We start from the raw sequence: 12,197 nt of genomic DNA on the forward strand, positions 1-12,197 counted from the left end.
CCTCGGGGAGCTGCGCTCCTCGGTCCCCGCTGCCGAGCTGCGCTCCTCGGTCCCCGCGGCCGAACTGCGCTCCTCCGCCGGGCGCTTGCGCGAGCTCGACCCGCCCTTCATAGCCGCTCCGGTGTCGTCACCGCCGCGGTCCCGCAGGGGAGGGCGTGGCCGAGTCTCCGTAGACCCCGCCCCCTGTCTTTCCCTAGCCCCGCCCCTCTCCGAGGGAAAGTGTGTGCCCGGCTAGTGCCATGCTTAGCGCCACAGTGTTTTGCTGCCTGGCTGTTTTCTAGCCTTTGCGCCTTGTTTCCGTTCTGTGGGGAGAAACATCCAGAAGAGTGGCCTTTGCTTCCCTTCATTCACCCTCACCACCTTCCTGAGCAGCATTCTAAATTCTTGCATCCTAGCTTTTCAACGTGCAAACGGGTGTTACAGGCCTCTCTGTCTACTTTCTAGGAGATTCCTGGGTAACAAACAAGACTGCAGAGCCTCCCCCGCACACGCACAAGCTCTAGGCGTTCACTAACTAGAGGGAAAGATACACCCCCCTAAAAAGTCTCCTGGTGCTGGCACCGTGAAGAGGCTGCTGCCAATCTTCTGTGGAAGTTAGAGGTGCCCACCGATGAGGACTCTGCAGATCCACACTGCTGTCTGTACTCCCAGAGAAACCATCACTTGTGAAAGAGAACAGGCACAATTTGTGACAAAATTGTTTCTAGTTGTAAAATTGTGTGAGCAATCCAAATGGCCAAAGATGGGATGGGATCACACTGCGCAGTGCAAATGATCAGACCTTCACATAGCCACTCATGATGCTGGAAGAATGCTTACTGCTCTTGCAGAGGACCCAGGTTCAGTTCCCAGCACCCACATCAGGTGGCTCACAACCACCTGTAACTCCAGTTTCAGGAAACCATATGCATGTCACTTATACAGTCATGTGTGTTGTTACTTATTTTTACGATTTTTGGCTTCTCCCTTCCAGACCTGAAATAATTATAAAAATAGATTTTTTTTTTTGTGGGAATTAAAAAAAAAAAAACATGCCAAGACTTTTGGAGCATTTAAAGCCCATTCTCAGAAGCATGTAGAGGCACAGAGCACACATTTTACCAGTTATAGCAATGTGGTTAGTTCCATTTCACTTCTCTTCTGATATTTCTTTTTTGAATCTGTGCCAAGTGACAGTTCCTTATTAGGGTGTGGAAAGGTGTCTCTGACGTGAGACAAGGAATTAAGATTTTGTGTTTTACATCCTCTCTTGTATTCGGTGTCCTCTCTGGACTCTGTACTTCCAGACCACTCCATGGTAACTACCCCTGAGGTTGACCACAATTGCCCTCATCAAGGGAGAGGCCCAGAAACTTTCAGCCTCGTGGTCAATCTTTTCAGTTTTTCCCTTTGGATACAACTCAGCAGGAGTACTGTTGTGTAAACATCTCTCATTGTGTGATCTCAGAGCAGGTCATCACTTCCAATAGTAGTCAGTCAGTTCCCATTCTTCATCTGCGCCCTGCTACCAGCCCTTCACACACACACACTCATCTTCCTGTTTCTGTGGTTTTAGACCTGGATGGTCCCGATACAATTATGTAACATGCCATCTTCTATGAGCAGCTTCTTCCATGCAGTATGTTTTCAAGGCTTGCTCACTGTAGCATGCGAAAGAATGTCATTCTTGGCCGGGTAGCGGGCGCACGCCTTTAATCCCAGCACTCGGAAGGCAGAGCCAGGCCAATTTCAGTGAGTTCAAGGCCAGCCTGGTCTACAGAGTGAGATCCAGGACAGGCACCAAAACTACACAGAGAAACCCTGTCTCAAAAAAACAAAAAACAAAACAAAACAAAAAAAAGAATGTAATTCTTTAAGGCTGAATAATATTCTACTATATGGAGATATATAAAGGGACTGACCAACATTTGGGTTATTTTCTATTTGTCTATTATCAATAATTGTACCATCAGTGTTCATGGATAATGTAAACATGTTTTCACTATTTCAATCCTCCTGGGTGTACACTTGGAAGGACTGCTGGGTCACGTGATAATTCTCTTTACCGTTCTGAGGAACTGCCTGACTTTTCCCCAACATGCTTCTGCACAGTTAAGTCCCCACTAGCAACACGGTGAGGGTTCCAATTACTCCGCATCCTGGCCAACACTTGCTAATATCTGGAAGCCAGTGGGCTTTGGTGGAGTTTTTGTCAGACAACCGACCCTAAGTGAGTGGAGAACCCTGTGCGCGTCTCAGTGACAGTTCAGATACCAGGTGGCTAGTCAGCCACAGGCTTCAGAAGACAGCACAGCATGATCCGCCTACTTCCTTTGCCTGTGGTATCCCCTTCCCAAGTGGGACATGTGTCTCGGATGGTGGTCCCCAGGGGAGAAGGGAAATGAAACGTTAGGGGCGGCGGCAGCACAGGGAACCAGTCACAAATGAAAATTCGTGGACTTCGCTCTGGACCCTGCGAAGCTAGAGACTCTGAGGTGGCCCCCATCTGTGACTCCACGTGGCTCTGCTGCCTGCTCAGGTTCAGGGGAAGACAGGGGCACATCACGAGTGACCATGAATACATGCATCTCTCATGTCTCCCCAAATAAGGATGTCAGCACCATGGGAGAGACCTTTTTTATTTGGGGGGTGTGTGTGTGTGGATGGACAGGGTCGTGGTACAGCCCATGACAGCCCTGAACTCTTAGTTCCTCTGGTCTGTCTCCCAGCATTAGAATTGCAGGTGTGTACCATCATTCCTGGCTCCAGGTTTGTTTTTTTTTAATTCAGTTGTACAAACCCAGGGAGATGCAACACCTTCTAGTGAAGAAGGACACTGGATATCAAACGTTCACACAGAAACCCCAGGTCAGCAACCATCCAAACCAGGCAAGAAAGTTCCCTCAACTTGCTGGTCCCAACATTCCTAGCCATTCACAATCTCAAGAGCCTGCTGCCAGAGCACACTTGGCTCAGTGGAAGGAGATAGCATGGAAGCTTCACAGAAAATCATCCCCAACACTGACAACGACCTCCCTGACAAGCGGTGCACTCTGGACACCCAAAATGGTCTTTGAGTGTGTGTACGAGCATGTGACGGGTCAGATCCAGGGCTTTGCACAGAACCACGAAAGTGCCCGGCCACTGAGCTATATATATCCAACTTCCAACAGGACTTCTTTTGCCTGTGGTATCTATCCCCTTCTCAAGGGGGAAATGTATCTCCTTCAATTAGGAGAAAATGTCCCCTGAAGAACTAGTGTATGTTTTTTCACACGTGGTCATTTAAAGATTTCCACTTCCTACCAGTCTATAAACATGGTTACCAGGGTAGGCAAGGTGTCTTTGTGATTACTGTTCCATCAATCACTCCCTTCAAACACTGTTAGATCCACAGATTCTCTGCATCTTCACCAGGAAGCACAGCGAAGCAAGGTTTTCCCGCTTGGCAACTTCTATCCAGGTTGCCAGGAGACCAGCATACACTCTGATGTGCAGGCAGATGTGCAGGCAGATGCAGGGGAAGAGTCTGCATGGCTGAATAACCAAAGTCAACAAGACACAAAGTTCACGAAAGTGCTTCCATCCAGAGTAGAACATCTGGGATGCCACTCAGCCGTCAAGTCTGTCACTCAGTGGCCTGTCTTTACAGCATCTCTTTTGTCTGAGACGTCACTGTGTCCCTGAGTGAATGTAAAACCTTCCGGTAAGTGTCCAGAACATCCTGAGCCGTGGGTCTTTCTGCGGGGATCTGGCTCTTACATGCCTTATGGATATCAAATAAATGAAATCGAACCATATCACTCCCTTCCACATGCCCCAGAAGGAAACTGGAGACATCCGGAATCTTCCAGATGTCAATCTTCTCATCATAGGAGGGCATGAGATCATCTTGGAAGGGCGTGTCTTCTCCGTAAGGCCACAGCTGCTCTGGTGCCACAAAGTCCCCATGCAGCTCCCTGTGGCCACACTTCACAAGTGCCCCAGAGTCGCGGTCCACCAGGGGCAGGGCATCTAGGTCGTTTGCCACGATGCTGAAGTTGCTTGTGAGAAGATACTGGGACAACGTTTTGGGCAGGTCGTTAGAGTCGCACATGACCCTCGTGCCCAGGGGGCTGTGGTGCAGGTAGTTAATGATGCCCACGTACTCCACGGCCAGCTGGAGCCTGTGCTGCCAGGTGTTCACATCCTGGTACTTTGAAAGGTTTAGTGTTTCCTCCAGGTTGCTCAAGGAACCTAAGGGGTGATACTCGGTAAGAATAGTGCCGTCCTCCTCGCAGTAGCCAACCAGCGTGACCACGTGCTCACTCTGCAGAGACTTCAGCATCTGCAGTCCGTGGAGGAAGTCATCCTTCATCTCCAGCCTGGTGAGCCGCGAGAGGGCAACTTTGTGTTCCTTCCACTCGGACAGAAAGACCTGAAACAGGGCCACGGAGAACGTCAGACCTGGGCTCGCGCCAGAGCAAGCTGAGAAACAGACACCTCCTAGGAGGCAGGCGTGGTGCGGAGGACATGGGAATGAGCCAGATACGGTCCAGTCCCTGCCATCCTAGAACTGTGAAGACAGATACACACAACTCTCAGAAAGGTGGACAGCTACCTGAGCTGGGGAAGGGGAAGAGCGGGCTCCAGGGGGAGACCTCGGGCTCTTCCAAAGCCTACACAGAACCCGGGAGCCGTCATGTTCCACGGTGGAAAAGATCCTGCTCTTGGCTGAGAGGTAGGAGGGCTCAAGACGATTCCCAGGTGTGTGGCTCAAGGAACCGGGTGGAAAGTGATGCCATCTACTCAGAGGGGGCACAGCAGACCTCAGGGAAGACACTAGCAAGCACTCCACACCAAGCCAGCTGTAGTGACACTTATTTATAATCCCCAAACTCAAGAAGCTGAGGCAGGAGAATCATGAGTTTGAAGGCTCTATTCAAAAGGAAAAACAAACCAACAAGAGGTCCACACAGGACACGGTGACATTCGGAGAGCTCCAGGGAGAGCTGTCACGGAAGCAGTTGATTGTACGGCTCTAGGACTCGGGGAGATGGGGACGAGAGAGAACCATCTGGGAATTTATTAGACATATAAAAGCAATAGAATTAGACTAGGTCGCTGGGTGGTGGCAGTGTGCACGCCTTTAATCCCAGCACTCAGGAGGCAGAGCCAGGTGGATCTCTGTGAGTTCGAGGCCAGCCTGGTCCACCGTGTGAGATCCAGGACAGGCACCAAAACTACACAGAGAAACCCTGTCTCGAAAAACAAAAAACAAAAAAAAAGACTAGGTCTAGATACCAGATTACATCTAGAGACACAGAGAGATGTCTCCTCAGCCTCAGCACTGCTACGTTCAGTCCAGACAGCTGTCTATTGAGGGACAGGCCTGTCCTGGGAGGTACAAGATGTGGAGCAGCATCCCCGGCCTCCACCCCACCGAAGGCCAGAAACAGCTCCTCTCTCCAGCAGTGTCTGTACACTTCGCTCTCTGCTTCCGCACTGCTGAGAAGCAGGCTTCAACCAGGACAAGGACAGAGGAGGCGGTAAAGGGGGGCCGAGGAAGACAAAAAAAGCACGCGATTCTGGAAAACCGGAGTCTAAGGACAAGAAGCAACCGAGTCCACGGTTGCTGACGGGACTAAGAGGAAGGCAGTATTCGACTTGCGGTTAGCTGGTGACTTTAAAAAAAAAAAAGTGGTTTCCTGGTGTGTGGAAGCCACAGCGGGGAAGGATGAAAGTGATGGAGAGCTCGGGAAGTCGGGGTGGCGAGCGAGCCTCCCCATCACAGAAACGGAGAAAGAGCGGCAGCTTCCGAGGACCGGGCAATCGAGAGAACGGAGCTGCTGCTGTAAAGTGTGCTTGTTTTCACAGGGAAGGAAGGATGGGGTGGGAGAGACTGGTGATCCCGGGAGCGGGGCCAGCCGAGAAGCACAGCTGTGGGAGTCAGGAGGATGCGGGCAGCGAGGTGCATGCCTCACAGAAAGGACGAGGACGCTGTCTGTGGAGCCCGCTGTCTTCACAACCCCTGACGAGAGACCATTGGCCAAGACAAGGGCGAGTATCTGCAGACCCGTGGGTCTCGGAGCAGGAATGGATCACTAAGGAAGGCCTGTTCCGCGGTGTTGAGAGCTCAGACTCCTCCCTAACTCTTGTCTGTCATGTTCGTATCTTCTCACCTAACTGCAATTGAAAACAGTATACTCTACGACTAGGTAACACACTTTCCTTCTTACTTACTATCCTAGGACTTTTCTTCCTGACACTAGTTGGAGTTCCTATCTACACCTAATGGCTACACCATTAACCATGCTTCTAAAAATATGTATGTATATATAGGTGTGTATATATAAATATACACTTTTTCTTTTTTTGAGACAAGGTCTCATGTAGCACAGGCTGGCCTTGAATCCCCTACACAGCCGAGGATGGCCTTAAAGCAAGCACTCTTCTCACTGAGGTACATCCCCAGCCCCTCTCCGAAAAGCATTCCCATGGCCCATTCTATAGAACCTGTCTCTGTTCCTTCAGATGATTTCACTATGTCAGAGTTCCCGATCTGAGACTCCTGGGCTCAAGGACAGAAACACAGGGCCTTCACGGCTCTTTTCTCTTGTTTGTTTATAAGCCAGTATTCCGAGATGTTGCCCAGGTTGGCTTTGAAGTCCCTACCCTAAGCAATCTTCTCTCTCTCTCTTTTTTTTTTGAGATAGGGTCTCTTAGTGTAGCCCTGGCTGTCCTGGAACTTGCTCTGTAGCCCAGGCTGGCCTCAAACTCAAGTAATCTGTCTTCCTCTGCCTCCCACGTGCTGGGATTAGAGGCGTGTGCCATCGCCGCCCGGCTCCAGGCAATCTTCTTGCCTTAGACACAGCAAGCCCCATGGCAGCTGGTGCCAAACAAATTGCTCTTCCAGAGCTGCCGGTGACGACGGCACGGGACAGGGACACTTACTCTCTTCACGGCTCCTTCCCCCACACGCCTCAGCTGCCTCACTTCCGTCCTCAGCTCCTCACAGGACAGCCAGCGCGAGCAGTTCCTCATCCGTCCCATCCTGAAGTAACCGTGGGGACAGCGCCCGGGGTCCTCCGCAGCTCGAGGGGAAACGACAAACTGGTCGAGGCAGAGGTAAAGGAGCACGTTCATGAGGGCCATGGCCAGCAACAGCCCAACGCCCCGGGGGACTTCTCTGTGGGGGAGACCTTTCCTGTCTCCATGTGGCTGTCCCATGTCAGTTCCTACAACAGAACAGGAGACAGGGGGTGGCACCATTGCCCACGTGGATTTCCACGGAGGTGTTCTGATGCCACTCGTGGGCTCTGTCCGCCTCAGCGTCACTTGAAGGCGTATATAGGAACTACCACGGGAGCTGCTCTGATAAACATCGTGCTCCCTTACAAGCTAAAATGTGGATCCATCTAGCCTGGGTCTGGTCTTTTCCTCCCCCAGGAGCTGACACTACGTGGATGGCCTGAGTGTCCACGTGTGTTGTGGGACTGGGACAGAAGACGGACAGAGACGCTTAGTTAGCACAGTAAACAGACAAGGGCCTCCTGACGCTGAGAAGTTGGGGTGCTCCTTGGAAGGTACCCAAGAGCCCCTGAACGAGCTGGTGACACAGCTCAGGGAGCTTCCAGCATGTGCAAGACCCTGGGCTTGAACCCCAAACACAGCAACAACAAAATATTTAGGCTTTCTATTTTGTGGCTCAGGGGACTGAACACAGGGCTAGCTGAGCACCCTGGCCCCTAGCGATGGTCCAGTGAAGAAGCAAAGATAACTCTTAGTGAGTGCATAAGGTAGCTCTGGGGTGGGAAGACTGAGGTGCAGAAATTAGCTAGGAGGCCCTGGCGATAATCCGGGACAAGAGTCAGCAAACTTGTGAGTGAGAATATCGGTGACAATATTTTCTGGAGGGATGACTCAGGAGACACAGGCAGCAGGGACCCAAAGAATCCAGGACAGAGGCCACTGCAGGGCCATGGCAGAAGGACCGTGGGAGAGGGACCTGGAAGGGGACAGGCCTGAGCAAAGGATGCTTGTCCCTCAGCGCGCTGGACAGAGATGTTCCAAGGTGACTGTTAGACTGGGCGGCACGGGGACCCAGAGTCACTATGGACAAGGCTACCTTCAGCGGTCTCTTCCTTCTCCCAGCCGGGTCCCCATCCACGTGCCTGGGTCCCTCAGGGGTGCACTGGGTCCCACATGGCAGCTCCCAACCTCTGTAATTCCATCCCAGGAGATGTGGTGGTGTCTTCTGGCCTATGGAAGTACTGCATTCACACGGTGCACAGACAGATGTGCAGGCGAAACACCCACAGACACAAAACAAAAAAGAATTATATCTCAACTTCAAGTCTTGTCCCCCAAATCTACTCCTTTTACACAGTTCTTGACAGTAAATACGGAACCTCCCCTTCCTGTTTCTAAGCCAATGAGGACAGGGCTGAAGTGTCCCGGCAACACGACTACTTCTAACCCCGAAACGCTAGAACTGAGTTCAGTAACGTCACTTAAGACAACAGAATTCAAGGCTGGCATTTATTTCTGCCGTCACCAGGACGTGCTCAGTAAACCTTGACTCTGCAGTCACCTTGGTTTCATTCAGAGGCCACCTGGAGGCCATCCTGCCCATTCACCCCACAGTCTCGGGTCTCCCAGCAGTATCCGGGTTACTCGTTCCTCTTTCCACAGGGACCTGAGGCCCTCATCTTCACCTCCAGGCCTCTCCCTCAGGCTATCTTCAGAGACTTAACAATAGTGGTGGCAACTGTTACCACTCAGGCTGGGGCCGTTATTACACTGTTTTAAAAAACTTCGTTAATTATCATCGTGTCTACCATGTGTGGGTGCAGGTGAGCACACGTCACAGCATGCAAATGTAGAGGTCAGAGAACAACTTTGTGGAGTTGATTCTCTCTTGTGTCTTTAAGGGGGTTCTGGGGATGCCGCAGGCTTGCATTGACAAGCACCTCTGCCCACTGAGCCATCTCTCCAGCTCACCTTTCATAATCCTTAGAGGGACCAGGGGTGTCACAACTTAGACCTTAGGTCAAAAGGTTGCAACTGTTTTTTTTTTTTTTTTTTTTTTTTTCTAGGAGTCAAAGTCAAGGGAAAACCTTATCACTGATGTGAGGTGCAGAGAGATGACCTGATGTATCATCTCGTCTGTCACTCAACTCTGTTGCCAGGGTATGTAAGAGCAGCCCCTACAGAGCACAAAAATAAGCATTGGGGAGGCAGAGGCAGGCAGATCTCTGTGAGTTCGAGGCCAGCCTGGTCTACAGAGCGAGATCCAGGACAGGCACCAAAGCTACACAGAGAAACCCTCTCTCAAAAAAGAAAGAAAGAAACAAACAAACAAAAACAACAACAACAAAAAAACCCTGTGTTTTCTCACAAAATATCTCTTACCCAACATTTACAAAGATAAAAGTGGCCAGGGGAGGCTGGGAAGGTGGCTCAGAGGTAAAGAGCACTGGCTGCTCCTCCAGAGGTCCTGAGTTCAATTCCCAGCACCCACATGGTGGCTCACAACCATCTATAATGAGATCTGGTGCCCTCTTCTGGCATGCAGGCATTATGTGTAGACAGAACACTGTATATATACTAAATAAATCTTTAAAAATTTTGAGAAATAAAAAAAGACAAGCCAGGTGGTGGTGGCACACGTCTTTAATCCCAGCACTCAGGAGGCAGAGGCAGGTGGATCTCTGTGAGTTGGAGGCCAGCCTGGTCTACAGAGTGAGTTCCAGGACAGTTAGAGATACAAAGAGAAACCCTGTCTCAAAAAGAAAAGAAAAGAAAAAGAAAAAAAGAGAAAGTGGCCGGGAATACAGCTCCCTGGTAAAGCGCTTACTTAGTTCAGGAGTATAAAAAAAAATGGGCAGTGGATTGTAGCTGGCCAAAGCTGGCATTAGATGAGAATATATCTTTGAGGGTGGTGAGGCCGAGGTAACCTCCCCTCATGCAGTATCTCTGGCAGTCCTCCAAATGCTTACAATCCCTAAATCTATACTGCAGCCGAAATCTTTCTCCCAACACTCAGTAGGCTCAATGTCTGGGATGTCCACTGCTGACCTTCCTCCCCAGCACGTCCCTTCTCTGGGGCTCCCACTCTATCATGGGGACACAACCCACTCATCATTCATATCACAAACCGGGGTGACTCAGTGCCTCCCTCCCTTGACCTCAGAATCAGCCCTACACATTGCCCTTTCCTAATCCCGCCATGGCACATGCCACCAGCACCCCTTACCTGGGCTTCTACATCGGATTCCTGCACGGCCTTACTTTGTTCCAATCCATTCTCCACACAGCAGATAGGATCTTCCTTCTTTAACCGAAATGTTTCAAGGGAAAAATAAATAAATAAAATTATGACCATCTATTCAGTTTTTTGTCAATTTATGCTTGTCCTGAATATATTTCAATTTAAAAAAAATAACATTTTTTTTTGGGGGGGTGGCATATTGGGGATCCAACCCAGGGTCTTGTACAGCGTGAAGGAGATACTGGGACCTCAGCCTGTGTCTCTCTGCTTCCAGGGTGCCATGAAGTAAGATCTCCTCCTCCACCACTGTCTTCTCCCATCAGTTTCCCTCCCACCATCGCCCTCTCCAGCCATGATGTGCGGAATGACCACAGACCACAAGCAAAAGTCACCATTCATCAGGAAGCCATCAATGCATTTGTTTCTTATGGACTGCATTTCATGCCTTTTAGCTAAATCCTCATATTCTGAATCTCCCTAGAAAAAAGCAACCATCCTTAAACTCAGCTGTTCACACAGTATCACACAACATCAAAGTCAAAACCATTCTGAGGGGTAGATACAACCATTGATCTCGTTTCCTGGAGAAGGGGACGGACTCAAAGGTGAAGGCGCTCATCCAAGATCTACACTGTGTATCTGGAAGCGCTGCCTCAAATTCAATTTCTTCCTCAGTATCTTGCAAAGCTGTGAGAGGGGAGGCAAGCTTGAACCCAGCGTGGTCACTGGAGGGGCCGGCACCGCGGCTGGCTGCCTGGACCTTAAAGGAACATGCTCTGGCACGGTTTAAACACCAAGGCTGCTTGATAACGGTGAAAAAGGACTAACTGCTGTATGCTCACTGCTTAGACAAAGAAAATAAGGCAACTAAATGAACTGCCAATATGCAGACTATTTTACACGACTCCAGGTGTCGGTGTTACCAATACAATTCAGACTAAACCTCACTTTCCGATAATTATTTTAAATATTCTGGATGCTATTTAGTTTATACAGGCAAAGGGTGGGGATGTCAAAATTCCTAAACGTCTAAATATTGCTCTTTAACAAAAAAGGAGGGAAGGAGGGTGAGAAGTGGCGAGGGAGGGGGTGAGACAGCGAGAGCACTGCGGACAGTCTCCGCTCACACAGCTGAGTAGCAGCGTCCGGTGTAAAGGGACCCGGAAGGGGGTGCACGGAGAGCACCATGCGGGGTGCGTACCGTAAGCACCCGGAGTGGGGAATGCTCGGTGAGCACCCGGAGGGGGAATGCACGGTGAGCACCCGGAGGTGGGGTGCGCGGTGAGCACCCGGAGGAGGGGTGCGCGGTGAGCACCCGGAGGAGGGGTGCGCGGTGAGCACCCGGAGGAGGGGTGCGCGGTGAGCACCGGGAGGAGGGGTGCGCGGTGAGCACCCGGAGGGGGAATGCACGGTGAGCACCCGGAGGTGGGGTGCGCGGTGAGCACCCGGAGGAGGGGTGCGCGGTGAGCACCCGGAGGAGGGGTGCGCGGTGAGCACCCGGAGGAGGGGTGCGCGGTGAGCACCCGGAGGAGGGGTGCGCGGTGAGCACCGGGAGGAGGGGTGCGCGGTGAGCACCCGGAGGGGGAATGCACGGTGAGCACCCGGAGGTGGGGTGCGCGGTGAGCACCCGGAGGAGGGGTGCGCGGTGAGCACCGGGAGGAGGGGCGCGCGGTGAGCACCCGGAGGAGGGGCGCACGGTGAGCACCCGGAGGAGGGGTGCATGGTGAGCACCCGGAGGTGGGTGCACGGTGAGCCTCTGGAGGGGCCGCAGCCACCACCTGCTTCAAGGCAAGGCCCGGCTGAGGCCGGTGAGAGCCGCGTCATCCCACCCTGGGGCTGGGTCGGAGGGTCCAGGTTCGGAAAGGTCCCGCAGAACCCCGGCCTGCTTCACCATTCCCCGGAGCCTACCTGGCGACCACCAGACCCGGCGACCACCAAACCCGGCTCGCGGCCCACGACGCCTGCG

At 51.8% G+C, this 12,197-nt stretch overlaps 1 protein-coding gene across 2 annotated transcripts; it reads right to left on the minus strand.

Annotated features, from left to right (window-relative positions):
- Nucleotides 1-2,602: 2,602 nt before the first annotated feature.
- Pomk (protein O-mannose kinase) lies at nucleotides 2,603-12,197 on the minus strand. Of its 2 annotated transcripts, XM_059244380.1 has the most exons (5): nucleotides 12,140-12,197; nucleotides 10,217-10,294; nucleotides 8,087-8,231; nucleotides 6,913-7,196; nucleotides 2,603-4,396 (listed from the first exon to the last, which is right to left on the minus strand). In XM_059244380.1, the coding sequence occupies exons 4-5, from the start codon at nucleotides 7,186-7,188 to the stop codon at nucleotides 3,626-3,628; spliced, it is 1,047 nt and encodes a 348-aa protein (XP_059100363.1). In that variant the 5' UTR covers nucleotides 7,189-7,196; nucleotides 8,087-8,231; nucleotides 10,217-10,294; nucleotides 12,140-12,197; the 3' UTR covers nucleotides 2,603-3,625. The 2 variants fall into 2 exon arrangements, with proteins under 2 accessions (XP_059100363.1, XP_059100364.1); XM_059244381.1 differs by lacking the exon at nucleotides 8,087-8,231.

Source organism: Peromyscus eremicus, chromosome 17 (assembly GCF_949786415.1).
Source record: "Peromyscus eremicus chromosome 17, PerEre_H2_v1, whole genome shotgun sequence".
Lineage (NCBI taxonomy): Eukaryota > Metazoa > Chordata > Mammalia > Rodentia > Cricetidae > Peromyscus > Peromyscus eremicus.